Below are 15,415 nucleotides of genomic sequence, written 5' to 3'. Positions count from 1 at the left end.
GTTGGCGGATGCTTTAGTCCAGGTCTGGGAGGAGATCCCTCAGGAGACCATTCGCCACCTCATCAGGAGCATGCCCAGGCATTGTGGGGAGGTCATACAGGCACGTGGAGGCCACACACACTACTGAGCCTCCTTTTGACTTGTTTTAAGGACATTACATCAAAGTTGGATCAGCCTGTAGTGTGGTTTTCCACTTTAATTTTGAGTGTGACTCCAAATCCAGACCTCCATGGGTTGATAAATTAGATTTCCATTGTTAATTTTTGTGTGATTTTGTTTTCAGCACATTCAACTATGTAAAGAAAAAAGTATTTAATAAGAATGTTTCATTCATTCAGATCTAGGATGTGTTATTTTAGTGTTCCCTTTATTTTTTTGAGCAGTGTATATTCTGAGATCATGTGACACTTAGATTGCACACAGGTGGACTTTATTTCACTAATTATGTGATTATGAAGGTAATTGGTTGCACCAGATCTTATTTGGTCTATAATTTATTATTATCATTTGATTATTTGGTCTGTAATTTTTTTCACTTCACCAATTTGGTCTATTTTGTGCATGTCCATTACATGAAATCCAAATAAAAATCATTTTAATTCAGGTTGTAATGCAACAAAATAGGTCAAATGTCAAGGGGGATGAATACTTTCACAAGGCGCTATATATTATAGAAAGGATTTTGTTCAACGCAAAAGCTCAACATATAAAAAACATCTGGTAGCAAACCTTTCATTAACAGTTTGTAAACATTTGATCCATAAGTCATTTTCTTTGTCCCTTCTTTAAATGTTCACTTAAAAATGTTATTGGTGTCATATCAAACCAATAGTTATGAATGTCAATGTGATATAGTTGTCTGGGAAATCCCTTCTGGTTTTAATGTGAGTGACCTTGTGTTTTTCTGTCGTCATATTTCAGGAAAGAGTGCACGGCTACTTCAACCCCCAATCTCCCAAATCCAACACCCAACCCCGCCATCATCAAAAATACAGACACTTGTGAGTTCCACCAATACCTTTGTGTCCACAGATCTTTCAGTTCTTTCAGTGACTTCATGAAGCCTTCATAAGCTTTCATAATCCTTACATTGTTAACACTCAGACAGCCTTGAGACACAACAAGCAGAACCAAGTAGTTTAAAACACTTACCTTTTTACAATTATAATACACTTATGGTAACTGACATAACAATGTAAGTCAACTCAAATGGTAACTATTGCAGGTGTTACTTGATAGCGTTAATCATAATACAGCATTAGTGCATCATATTGGCGATTACTATGATGTAAAATTCTCTCCAGTAAGTAGAATTTCTCCTCCACGCCAACAATTTGCTGTAGTTGAATCTTTTAGCTCTCTACCCTACATTCTTCTGATCCCTCTTAAACGTAGTCAGATAGTAGAGTTATTTTTGTGGTATGAAATAAATGCCAATTACTGCTTATCTGTATCCTCAACAGCTCATCTCCTCTACACCATGATGTATGTCCTTCTGGTTTTCCTGGTCACCACTCTGTTAATGGCCAGTCTCCTGGTACTGACTAAGGGAGGATGGAGGGAACATGGCTGTTGGGCAAACCCTGAAAAGGAACTCCAGTTGCCTACAAGGGACACCTCAGCCAACGGTAATGATAAAATATTCAGGCAGTCAGTAACTCAGTTGACTTGCTTGTGAATTCAACACTGTAACCAATGGCCTACTGAGATTGGATCCCTTAGGGTGGTACATTGATATAAATTATATATACAGTAATACATATACAGTTGCACGAAAAAGTATGTGAACCCTTTGGATTAAACTGGATTTCTACATAAATTGGCAAAAAAAATGTGATCTGATCTTCCTCTAAGTCACAACAATAGACATTCAGAGTATGCTTAAACAAATACCACACAAATTATAGTATTTTTCTTGTCTACATTGATTACTTATTTTAAACATTCACAGTGTAGGTTGGATAAAGTATGTGAACCCCTAGGCTAATGACTTTTTCAAAAGCTAATTGGAGTCAGGACTCTGCTAACCTGGAGTCCAATCAATGAGACAAGATTGGAGATGTTGGTTAGAGCTGCACTGCAAAAAAAAAATACTCACAAAATGTGAGTTTGCTATTCACATAAAGCATTGCCTGATGTGAACCATGCCTCGAACAAAAGAGATCTCAGAAGACCTAAGATTAAGGATTGTTGACTTGCATCAAAATACCTAAGATTAAGGATTGTTGACTTGCATTACAAAAGTATCTCTAAAAGCCTTGATGTTCATCAGTCGACGGTAAGACAAATTGTCTATAAAGGGAGAAAGTTCAGCACTGTTGCTACTCTCCCTAGGAGTGGCCGTCCTGTAAAGATGACTGCAAGAGCAGAGAGCAGAATGCTCAATGAGGTTAAGAAGAATCCTAGAGTGTCAGCTAAAGTCTTACAGAAATCTCTGGATCATGCTAACATCTCTGTTGACGAGTCTACGATACGTTAAACACTAAACAAGAATGGTGTTCATGGGAGGACACCACGGAAGAAGCCACTGCTGTCTAAAAAAAACATTGTTGCACTTCTGAAGTTCGCAAAAGAGCACCTGGATGTTCCACAGTGCAATAATCTGTGGACAGATTAAAATAAAGTTGAGTTGTTTGGAAGGAACACAACACTAACAGCACACCAACATCAAAACCTCATCCCAACTGTAAAATATGATGGAGGGAGCATCATGGTTTGGGGCTGCTTTGCTACCTCAGGGCCTGGACAGCGTGCTATCATTGATGGAAGACATTTTGCAGGAGAATGTAATGCTATCTGTCTGCCAATTGAAGCTCAACAGAAGTTGGGTGATGCAACGACCCAAGTGATGCAACGACCCAAGATACAGAAGTAAATCAACAACAGAATGGCTTCAACAGAAGAAAACACACCTTCTGGAGTGGCCCAGTCAGAGTCCTGACCTAAACCCCGATTGAGATGGTGCGGAATGATTTAGAGAGCGGTTCACACCAGACATCCCAAGAGTTTTGCTGAATTGAAACAGTTTTGTAAAGAGGAATGGTCCAAAATTCCTCCTGACCGTTGTGCAGGTCTGATACACAACTACAGAAAACGTTTGGATGAGGTTATTGCTGCCAAAGGAGGGTCAACCAGTTATTAAATCCAAGGGTTCACATGCTTTTCTCACCCTGCACTGTGAATGTTTACACGGTGTGTTCAATAAAGACATGAAAACGTATAATTATTTGTGTGCTATTAGTTGTGTTTGACTGTGTTTGTGTTTGACTGCGTAATTCTTAGCACTCCAACTTTAATAATGTTATTAGCAGCAGTGGTGTAGTGGAGGGTATATATACGCTGTATACCCACTTATTTTTCAGTTTGCATTGTGTATACTCACTTCTTAATCCCCACGATGCGTATCGTAGTGTAGTGCAGTAGTGTAGTGGAGGTATACGCCATATCAATTAATATGGCTGATGGAATAGATCAGAATGTGTAGCTTAAAATATTGATCAACTATTATTTATTCACATTTTAGCCGCAAATATGTGCACACAGCGAATGTTCTAAAATGCAATTTGCGGAAAACACCATTCTAAATGCCAGCGGTTTCATGGACATAGATGGAAATATCTGTTAGACATTTAGAAAGAGGGGCGATCTAAAGATGCAACAACTCTCATGGGTTGCTAATATGACTAGGATAAGGACTTTGGCTGCTAGACAATGAAAGAAAGTTGAAAGAAAATATATAGAGTACTGTATGCATATGAGGAAGTCTTTAGAAAATAATTGCCTCCATGTTTCTATAGTGGGATTTTGGCTGTAGGATACTTTGAAGCAAGGTAAGACATGCCTCATAATGAGGTAAAACGTCCAGGTTTCAAACAATTAAGGAACAGGACAAATATAGTGATGCTAGTGATGGGCCTAACCATCTTGTGGTAGATGGAAAGGCTTTCCCAAAAACTGTTTCAATGAAATGTTATCTAGCTTCAAATTAGCCTACCTTGCCGAATGATATCTTGATTATTTTCATCAATCCAGTGGTCATTTGTTTTGAAAACTCCATCTCGTGCTACAGAAACACTGTTAACCAAACAACAGTGCTAGGTGCCTGCCCACATGAATTAAAGGGTAACTACACTCAAAAATATACATTTCTCAGATTTTTCCCAGACCTCAAAAGCGGTCTCCTAATGCTGTTTAAGCATTGTTATGGACTTAAAACCTCCAATTGTGTTGTTTTTCTTTTAAAAAAACTGACGTTTAATCTTAAAGAGCTCTTGTGTGAATACACAAGTTATTCACTGCAACAGTTGGTGCAGGAACTGATAATATCTGTCTTTAACTCTAACAGATCAGCTTCATCATCAGCCAAACTACCCAACTTCACTGGTTAGTATCAGTTTCTTACATTACATTTGGATAATGATCAGCGATAGTGTTAGAAAGGAAGCAGACAATACAAACTATAATGAACATGAGAAAAAATATGTTATTCACCTGTAGGCCAGTCCTGACTAACAGGTGCAAAACCTACATTACATTTAGAGTTGGAATGTACAGCATGGCTATGTTTGCATCAATAGATATAATTTGTCTTTGTCTGATTTTAAACCTGTAAGGAAGAATCTAGTTCCGCAAATGATCAGTATCTCTTTTGATATGTTACTATACCTATACTGTATGTGTGTATGGACACTTTGCTGCTCAGCTTAGCCAGACAGATGCTCAGGAGTTTTGTCTGTCTGCTGTCCCTTCCAAGACGCTGAACATTACTGAAGGGATTCCCATGATGACACTCGCTCACAGTGCTGCCAAGACTGAGTTTGACCCCCTTGTCACACCCCTGCTGCCAGACAGAGAGCCCAGAGGTAAGTATTTGATGGAGTTTGTCTATCTTCAATATAGAGGTAACTGACAAAATCAAGGAAACACCAACAAACACCTTGGCATAGATTATATTAGTGCCTGGAACTCTATTGGAGGGATGTGACTAGGGCTGTGCCGGTCACAAAATTTCGTCAGTCGGTGATTGTCAAGCAAATAACTGTCTGTCTCACGGTAATTGACCGTTAATTAACATAAATATATTTAGCATCTCCTGGCTTCCACACATAGCCTACAAGCCATTTTAAAAAGTCTAATAAACCCCATGTAATATAACCTACACCTCAATAAATCCATTATTTATTTTAGACAGGTCTAAAGAAGCACGATATGAAGTAGAGAAGAATAGCACACTCTGAGTTGTCCTTATGGTAGGTCCTGATGTGGCTATGCCAAATGGCTTTGGGCTACACTAGTTCATTTAGCAGACAAGATTTGCTTGTAATTCCATGGAATTATTTTATAGTATGAAAAATATAATTGAACAAATATTTTCTCCAAACGATTTGAGGGAGTGCGCACATTCGGCTATTCTGTCTTGAGCGGTAAACAAAGAAATAGATACTCCTATATGCTTAATTTTGAGTTATTAATGTAACTTTAGTTGTTCTACAAACATTGGGCTATATGTTTAGATTTTTTATATATATTGTAAGGCTGCATGATGAGACTCTAATGATGATTTGAAAAAAGTTGCTTGAAAGGCATGAGCTCTGCTTTGTTGTTTTTTTGCACAGGCTGTACACACTCCAATAGTTTCTTATTCACAATTTGACAAGCACTTGATAATGACTCAAATTTCACGAGGGCATCCCCTTTGTGGCCATAATGCACCCTAAACAAATCCATGCCGTTTGCAGCCCGGAGTGCTGTGTTGTGCCCTTCTCTCTGAGTGCTGCACAATCTGAAGCATCTCTCACGCACAGGCACTCTGTCATGTGATCAGATCTTTCTCACAGGCTACAAGTTAAGACCGACACTTTGGGAACGTAACTGCGTGTCCTTATCCAATTCCCGAGGTGCATATTGAAGATATTGGAAGAACTGTCCACATTCACTTTTCGTCAGCCAACAAAATGAGTAGGCCTAACGAACAGAAAGAGCACTAGACTATGTCAATCTGCTATCCCCATAGTACAGAATTTGACCTATTCTGCGCAATAAAAAAATATTCCAAACATAGTCTGGGACAGTTGTGGGATGCGATAGATCCCAAATTAATGCAACCACTAGCATCAACAAAAACGTTTTTATGCAATGTGGCTGACGCAACAGATCAGAAAGTTTACTGTAGCTTAAAATGTTGATAAACTATTCGGCTTTCTTCCCATTATAAGCGCAGCAATGCGCACATGGTAGTAGGCTATAAGCGCGGATGTTCCATTGGCGAAAAACACCATTATCAAAAGTGACATTTTTATGGTTAAAATTATCTTCCCCAAACTTTAAACTCACACACTGCTTATATATTAGGCTCTACACCCCTTGTAAAGCGGATTAATGTGCTTAATTTTTACAAGTTATTTGCCGACTTTATTAAATCATATAGGCCTATGGTCTAGGCTACATGAGGTGTGCGACTATGATTCAATATAATTCACAAGTGATAGGCTAATGTTGTCACCTATTCTTGATTTAATCGTGTCTTTAGATATACTAAATAATATACAGTGGGGCAAAAAAGTATTTAGTCAGCCACCAATTGTGCAAGTTCTCCCTCTTAAAAAGATGAGAGAGACCTGTCATTTTCATCATAGGTTCACTTCAACTATGATTTTTTATACTATGGTGTCTTTTATACTGATAACAAGTTCAAACAGGTGCCATTAATACAGGTAACGAGTGTAGGACAGAGGAGCCTCTTAAAGAAGAAGTTACAGGTCTGTGAGAGCCAGAAATCTTGCTTGTTTGTAGGTGACCAAATACTTATTTTCCACCATAATTTGCAAATAAATTCATTAAAAATCCTACAATGTGATTTTCTGGATATTTTTTTTTCTCATTTGGTCTGTCATAGTTGAAGTGAAGTGTACCTATGATGAAAATTACAGGCCTCTCTCATCTTTTTAAGTGGGAGAACTTGCACAATTGGTGGCTGACTAAATACTTTTTTGCTCCACTGTATCTGGATGGGAAAAATGTTGGGTTGTCTGAATTACAGCTGTACAGAACCTTTGGGAAGAATTCAAGCTTGGTTAAAGCTTCTCTAGTGTCCGTGAGTTATTTACTCTGAAAAAAAACAACCTAACAACTGAATCCAAACATCACGCTGTTGATTTTATGTGCATTTTACATTTAGTGTACTTTGCCACATTTGTCGACAGCGGAATCTGAAAATACTCTAGATACATTCAGTAACAAAATAAGACTATTCCTGGAAAATGTGGGGTAGGTGCAAATAAGGGTTTGAATGAGAGGAGTAACTGGTGTCTCCAAGTGGCCACACACCTCTCTAAAGTGTGCACAGTTCCTAAGCAATTTCAATGCACTTTTATGACTCAAAGAAAAGTCTTGAAGTATAAGGTATAAGTATGAGGCACGTTTTTTTTTTTAGCTCTCCTAGCTGTGCTGTTGAGGAACTAGAGCAGGCACACTTGTAGATGTTTTGTTTTGAATACAACCCTGCATCCCCACCATCACACAATGACCAAAAACGGTCCATTATATATCGGAATCTGGGTCAGGTCGGCATGATTTGAAATCTTATTCTATTACCAACATGACTAGCGGTCAGAAAATATGATCTTACAGTGTTCTCAAGATCAGAACAGCTTTCAGTGAAAACAGAGCTGTGAAGTGCAGAGCCCAGACCTCTGACATCATGTATAGTATGTTACTGTACAGTCACTTTGTTCCAATTTAGGTGCTTATTAGTGCCTAAATCTGCCATTTTCAACCCGTATATGGGTACGAGTGTAAAGGGTTAAGTAAATCAGGTGATAAATTAAGTGAAAAGGAGCCTGCAATAGGACTTTAAGGTTGGGTGCATAAGCTTGGATTTATAATAAACGTATATGATATAATGTAGGTGTTTCGCATATCAGAAGCAAAAGCAAATCCCATCGAGCACATTTCTGAGGTGTGTACCCTACAGCATAGTACTACCTGTCCTGTCACTTTGATATGGGTAGAATATGTGCTGTTGTGTACTCAAAACTTTGGTGATATGAATCAAAAAGAATCTGAGGTTCAGATTAATTGGCAAATCAGATAGCAAAAAGCAGCCTTCAACTGATCGGCCTTTAACATTTAAGGTTGTTGCCTTATCCTTCTTGCAAATTACACCCTGATTCCAACATCCGTTCCACTGAAAATATGCACAGAAGTATCTACACCAAGCATCAAAGCGTGATGTTGGTTACAGTAGTTTCAGTGACAAAATATGATACATGTAAAGGTTTGTCCTGAGACTTTACATCCTGTTCAAGATCTTCTAACCTCAAATTTAAGGCCACGTTTTAAAGTTTTTTTTTTTTTTATCTTTAAGATTAAATAGTATGGCCACTTCTAGTTTACAAGAAAATTCCACATGCTTGTCAACTTCAGAGTCTCCTGCGTTGTTGTTGTAAGGGTATGGTGCGTGGTATAGTTCAGCTTGCGTGTCAGTTCCTTTACAACAGTTGACTGGGGTCCAGACTGCGACTTCCCCCTCAAAAACAAATCTACTGGACTAGGAGTGTGCATAGTGTGCAAATCGAAATAATAAAATGCTTTTTAGAAATAAACTATGAGCATCACACTTATCAGGTCTCATAATTTACACAAGCAAGACAAGTTAAAGCACTTTCTCACTCCTAAAACGCACCCTCACAGCACAAAGAGGTTTCCTCATACCCCACAAATGACCTGATTATATTGATTGAATCTTGCCCAAACTCTCTATTACTTCTTTGCTCACTTAAAGGAAAATTCCACCTAAAAACTATCTTTTGATATCCGTTTCATTAGTCCATTGTTAACATTGTCTCAAAATGTTTTTCTTTTCAGCAATCAAGTTTTCAAGATATGTAACTTTCAAAATACACAAATAATCCCTGTATGATGCATTTTGCATCATGTTATTTATTTTGAACATTACATATCTTGAAAACTTGATTGCTGACAAGAAAAACGTTTTGTTTTTAGGTAGAGTTTTCCTTTAAGCACTTTAAAAGAGTCTCTCCGACCGGTTACCATTTTGGGCCCGTATTAAGCTTCTCAGAGTAGGAACACAGATCTAGGATCAGTTTTACCTTTTAGATAATAATTAATACAATTTCATGGACACAGGAACCCTTATCCTAGATCAGCACTCCTACTATGAGACGCTTTGTGAATATTGGCCCTGATTTCCTCCCTTCCCCCTCTCTTCCTCAGTCCCTCGCCAGGACACCCAGGAGGAGCACTGGCCCGCGATGGTGTTATATGCCATCATCAAGGAGGTGCCTCTGCGGCGATGGAAGGAATTCCTGCGATGGAAGGAATTCTCACTCTCCCTGACCGACCGGCAGCTGGATCGTGTGGAGCTGGAGCCAGGCCTGGGCTCTATTGAGAGGCAGTACCAGATGCTGCGGCTGTGGAGCCAGGGCCCGACTGCAAGTCTGGAGGACGTATACTCAGCCCTGCTCTACATGGACCTGGCTGGCTGTGCCTACCAGCTGCAGGGTTGTCTGGAGCAGCTGCAGTGGAGAGCCACAACCAATGACATCACCACAGTTTCATAGGACAACTGAGTAGGGATGGACATGAGTATTCGAACAGACGTCAAAAATCGGTCTTAACCAGAGATCACATTGTTTTCAAATACTGTGTTGCAACAAAGCGCTAGGTCGCTCTCCATGCTCACTCTCTCGGTTTGTCAATGTTTATGAATTCCCCACAATGTAACAAAAGTATCAGAGGTACTAAATGTAGGCTACCGTTATTCATTGCCACTTCCCCATTAATCTAGAATGTTTGGTTATGGTCTTTTCTGTTTATTCAATATATTAATACTGCATACCGTTCTCATTCTGGTAGTGTACACGTTTGGAGAGCTCACAAACTGCGCTGTGATAATGAAGTTGTGGTTTATTTAATTATACAAAAATATAAATGCAACAATTTCAAAGATTTTGCTGTTACAGTTCATATAAGGAAATCAGTCAATTGAAATAAATTCATTAGGCCCTAATTTAAGGATTTCACATGACTGGGAATACAGATATGCATCTGTTGGGCATCGATACATCTCCTTAGCATAGAGTTGATCAGGCTGTTGATTGTGGCCTATGGAATGTTGTCCCACTCCTCTTCAATGGCTGTGAGAAGTTGCTGGATATTGGCGGGAACTGGAACACGCTGTCGTACACGTTGATCCAAAGCAACCCAAACATGCTGAAACATGAGGTGATGGCGACGGATGAATGGCACGAGAAAGGGCCTCAGGATCTCGTCACGGGTTCTCTGTGCATTCAAATTGTGCACAAAGTGAGCATTTGCCCACTGAAGTCGGTTACAACCCTCGTGAGGACGACGAGCATGCACATGAGGTTCCCTGAGATGGTTTCTGACCATTTATGCAGAAATTCTTTGGTTGCGCAAACCCACAGTTTCATCAGCTGCCTGGGGGGCTGGTCTCAGACTATCCCGCAGGTGAAGAAGTCAGATGTGGAGGTCCTGGGCTGGTATGGTTACACGTGGTCTGTGGTTGTTAGGCCGGTTGGAGGTTCTGCCAAATTCTCTAAAACGACGTTGGAGGAGGTTTATGGTAGATAAATAACATTCAAATTCTCTGGCAACAGTCAGAATGCCAATTGCATGCTCCCTCACATACCTTAAGGGAACATTTCGGCATTTCGTGTATGATCAGTGAGAAAGTCCATATTGCAAATGTACGGTCCCTTACTAGACGTCCGAAATCGTTTGTAAAATTCGCGGTCGGCGTCGGGCCGTGCGGTAGGGCCAGACCTGCCGGGAAGTCATCAAATGAACTTTGTCGGACATTCGGTTTCCGTTTTATAAAATAAACAAGTTTTTGACCGTTTTTCCGCTATCCCGGAATTTCCCACAAGAGGGCATACGGAATCATATGGCAATTTGGCAAAACATCACGAATCACGACGGGGCCTTATCTCGAAAACGGAAAATATTTCGAAGCCGAAACTTGGTGAGCGTAGGTTTGGCATAATGGGCAGTTGGCCCCGAACAAGATGGCGTCTAGGCCTCGACGGTTTTTGAGTTATGGCCGTTTTTCTGGGATTAAAGGTCCTAAATGGAAATAGAGAAATTATTTTTCCACTTCAGGTCAAAGTCAAGGAGCCTCCGGTGTCAATAAAAAAAGAACCAGCCATTTATCTATCGTCATTTAAGAGAAACGGAACAATGACAACTTGGCAATGGTCACAAATAGGCGTTTTTTTTTTTCAACGGTTACAGATCCAGTTGCAGGGTGTTCATACGAATCTTTTTAAAGTGTGCTGCGGAGCTCTGCGAGATTTCTGTGATTTTCTATGATTTTCTGAAATAACACACACATACTAAACCCTCCGTAAATAACTCAGTTGTTAACGTAAAGACTTAAAACTCAGGATTCTGTAACAGCATACCCCAATGAGGATATGTGGTGATTTATAGCTTCCTGTGCCAACCGGAAGTGCCATAATTGGTGTCTCAGGGGCTGTTTCAAAGGGTTAAAAAAGTCTGATCTGTCCAAAACTTCATATATGTGATTAGGCAACCCCCATGAACTGTAAATCAGTCATTTTTCCCCAAAAAATTCAAAGGAAAAAAAAATCACACTAAAACACAACTTGAATGGAGGGACGTATTGGGGTGCGTAGAGACAGACAGTGGCTGCAATAGTTAGCTTTGTTCGAGCTAAAAAAGAACCGTCAGACCTAGAGTTCCGAAACTTTAGAAACCTGTTCTAGACCTCCGGTCGATGGTGCGTGGTGAGTTACGTGGCTCTAGACGGTTCTCGGACCGAGAAACAGCCTCGTACATTTGCAATACCTTCAATTCATTTTGACCATTACGAAAATGACGACGTTTAGAAAAGTCTCAGCGACGCAAGGCTAGGTACATTGAAACCGGCTCGGCCCATAGAGACAGACCCCAACGTTTCTGTCCGATAGCTCGTTCAAGGACCCCGTAGCAAGGCATGGAAAAAAGTGGATTTTCAGCACCAATTAGGGTTTTTCTCGGACACCAAATGACCTATCGAGCCGAAACTCGGGATTCGGGGTCGCCTCACATAGGACTTCACATAATGTCCGAACTGGACCCGCAGCTAGAACGTAACTATGTGTTTTACCTTTTTATTATGTTTTAAACTAAAGGCGCTGTGAATTATGGGACTGCTCTGACATATGTGATAGTTGGCTTCTAAATGAGTAGTAAAAAGTGGGTTTGGTGTCATAATGACATCTAATTGACTGATGGACACTGACTTGCTAGTTGACTTTTGTGCATTTGCAATATGTTTAAACGGAGAGGGACCATCACCAAAATGGCATTCTGAAATCAACACAAAAAATGGCATCACCATAGTCTCCAGACTGTGCTGAGTTCAACGAGCTATCCCGCTTGACCGTAGCTCGCTCGGTCTAAGCGCAACGACCATTAGAAAAGTAGGCCCAAAATGAAGCCTGCCCCACAATGTCATTTGCTTTTGAGTGACAGTGAGAGAACCGTTAGGGTGAGAAGAAAAATTCCACCACATGAATGTTCCTAAGGTCCTCCCGATCTGTACAAGCCTAACCTTGACCGTGTGGCATTAACCCTTAAGAGTAAAACAGTGTTTTTTGATCTCACAGATTACAGTGTCATCTCTCCCCATAGGAATACATTGCCTGCACCCCTAATTTCAACCTGAAGTCTATATGGGTTATGAATGCCGTATGAACCTGTCTTCGGTACCAGTCCATCAGGCCACTATGAGGTCTACCTGTGTTGATTCTGAGCTTCCTGGACCAACCGGAAGTGGTTAAAATGCCCCTAAAAGTGTTTACCCATACCCTGCCTGCAGTTTGACAGACATAGTGCATTCAACCCTGTGTAAATCAGTCAGTTCTTAACGTAAGGACTTAAAACTCAGGATTCTGTAACAGCATACCCCAATGGGGATATGTGTTGATTTATAGCTTCCTGTGCCAACCGGAAGTGCCATTACTGGTGTCTCAGGGGCTGTTTCGAGGGGTTAAAAAAGTCTGATCTTTCCAAAACTTCATATGTGTGATTAGGCAACCCCCATGAACTGTAAATCAGTCATTTTTCCCAAAAAAAATCAAAGGAAAAAAAAATCACACTAAAACACACCTTGGATGGAGGGACGTATTGGGGTGCGTAGAGACAGACAGTGGCTGCAATAGTTAGCTTTGTTGGAGCTAAAAAAGAACCGTCAGACCTAGAGTTCCGAAACTTTAGAAACCTGTTCTAGACCTCCGGTTGATGGTGCGTGGTGAGTTACGTGGCTCTAGACGGTTCTCGGACCGAGAAACAGCCTCGTACATTTGCAATACCTTCAATTCATTTTGACCATTACGAAAATGACGACGTTTAGAAAAGTCTCAGAGACGCAAGGCTAGGTGCATTGAAACCGGCTCGGCCCATAGAGATGGACTCCGACGTGTCTGTCCGATAGCTCGTTCAAGGACCCCGTAGCAAGGCATGGAAAAAAGTGGATTTTCAGCACCAATTAGGGTTTTTCTCGGACACCAAATGACCTATCGGGCCGAAACTCGGGATTCGGGGTCGCCTCACATAGGCCTTCACATAATGTCCGAACTGGACCCGCAGCTAGAACGTAACTATGTGTTTTACCTTTTTATTATGTTTTAAACCGAAGGCGCTGTGAATTATGGGACTGCTCTGACATATGTGATAGTTGGCTACTAAATGAGTAGGAAAAAGTGGGTTTGGTGTCAATTGATATCCATTTGGTGTCATAATGACATCTAATTGACTGATGGACACTGACTTGCTAGTTGACTTTTGTACATTTGCAATATGTTTAAACGGAGAGGGACCATCACCAAAATGGCATTCTGAAATCAACACAAAAAATGGCATCACCATAGTCTCCAGACTGTGCCGAGTTCAAGGAGACGCCCCGCTTGACCGTAGCTCGTTCTGAGTGCAGCAAACTTGAAAAAAAGAAGGCCCAAAATGAAGCCTGCACCACAATGTCATTTGATTTTGGGTGGCAGTGAGAGAACCGTTAGGGTGAGAAGCACAATTCCACCACATGAATGTTCCTAAGGTCCTCCCGATCTGAACAAGCCTAACCTTGACCGTGTGGCATTAACCCTTCACAGTAAAACAGGGTTTTTTGATCTCACAGATTACAGTGACATCTCTCCCCATAGGAATACATTGCCTGCACCACAAAATTCAACCTGAAGCCTATATGGGTTATGAATGCCGTATGAACCTGTCTTCAGTACCAGTCCATCAGGCCAATATGAGATCTACCTGTGTCGAATCTAAGCTTCCTGGAGCAACCGGAAGTGGTTAAAATGCCCCTAAAAGTGTTTACCCATACACTGCCTGCAGTTTGATAGACATAGTGCATTCAACCCTGTGTAGATCAGTCAATTCTTAACGTAAAGACTTAAAACTCGGGATTCTGTAAGTGGCTATGTAAATCAAGACATGTGTTTACTTATAGCTTCCTGTGCCAACCGGAAGTGCCTTTAATTGGGTCACACTCTCTGTTTCGAAGGGTTAAAAAAGTCACATCTCTCCAAAACTTCATATGTGTGACTAGGTAACCCTTCTGAACTGTAAATCAGTCATTAATCCCAACAGATGTCAAAGAAAAGCTCCCTCACACACACACAGGAAGGATGGAGTGATAAAGTGCGGTGCTTAAAGACACAGAGAGCAGGAAATGGCATTACCATAATCCCTAGGCCGTACCGAGTTCAGCGAGATATCCCGCTTGACCGTAGCTCGCTCGGTCTAGGCGCAGCGAGCATTAGAATAGTAGGCCCAAAATGAAGCCTGCACCACAATGTCATTTGCTTTTGGGTGACAGTGAGAGAACCGTTAGAGTGAGAAGAAAAATTGCACCACATGAATGTTCCTAAGGTCCTCCCGATCTGAACAAGCCTAACCTTGACCGTGTGGCATTAACCCTTAACAGTAAAACAGTGTTTTTTGATCTCACAGATTACAGTGTCATCTCTCCCCATAGGAATACATTGCCTGCACCCCTAATTTCAACCTGAGGCCTATGTGGGTTATGAATGCCGTATGAACCTGTCTTCGGTACCAGTCCATCAGGCCACTATGAGGTCTACCTGTGTTGATTCTAAGCTTCCTGGACCAACCGGAAGTGGTTAAAATGCCCCTAAAAGTGTTTACCCATACACTGCATGCAGTTTGATAGACATAGTGCATTCAACCCTGTGTAGATCAGTCAATTCTTAACGTAAGGACTTAAAACTCAGGATTCTGTAACAGCATACCCCAATGAGGATATGTGTTGATTTATAACTTCCTGTGCCAACCGGAAGTGCCATAATTGGTGTCTTAGGGGCTGTTTCGAAGGGTTAAAAAAGTCTGATCTTTCCAA

The 15,415-nt window shown here is 40.8% G+C and overlaps 1 protein-coding gene across 1 annotated transcript in view; it reads left to right on the top strand.

Annotated features, from left to right (window-relative positions):
• The window catches only part of LOC139368312 (tumor necrosis factor receptor superfamily member 25-like), a 36,260-nt gene that overhangs the window by 12,674 nt on the left and 8,171 nt on the right, over nt 1-15,415 (top strand). The window contains exons 3-7 of the mRNA XM_071107059.1: nt 922-1,001; nt 1,464-1,628; nt 4,346-4,383; nt 4,754-4,862; nt 9,235-10,683. Of these exons, the coding sequence (XP_070963160.1) occupies nt 922-1,001; nt 1,464-1,628; nt 4,346-4,383; nt 4,754-4,862; nt 9,235-9,581 (739 nt within the window). The 3' untranslated portion in view covers nt 9,582-10,683. The remainder of the gene's footprint in view (nt 1-921; nt 1,002-1,463; nt 1,629-4,345; nt 4,384-4,753; nt 4,863-9,234; nt 10,684-15,415) is intronic.

The sequence above is a fragment of the Oncorhynchus clarkii genome, chromosome 16 (assembly GCF_045791955.1).
Source record: "Oncorhynchus clarkii lewisi isolate Uvic-CL-2024 chromosome 16, UVic_Ocla_1.0, whole genome shotgun sequence".
Classification (NCBI taxonomy): domain Eukaryota; kingdom Metazoa; phylum Chordata; class Actinopteri; order Salmoniformes; family Salmonidae; genus Oncorhynchus; species Oncorhynchus clarkii.
Note: the sequence above shows the minus strand (reverse complement) of the source record. Positions and strands in the feature narration are given on the sequence as shown.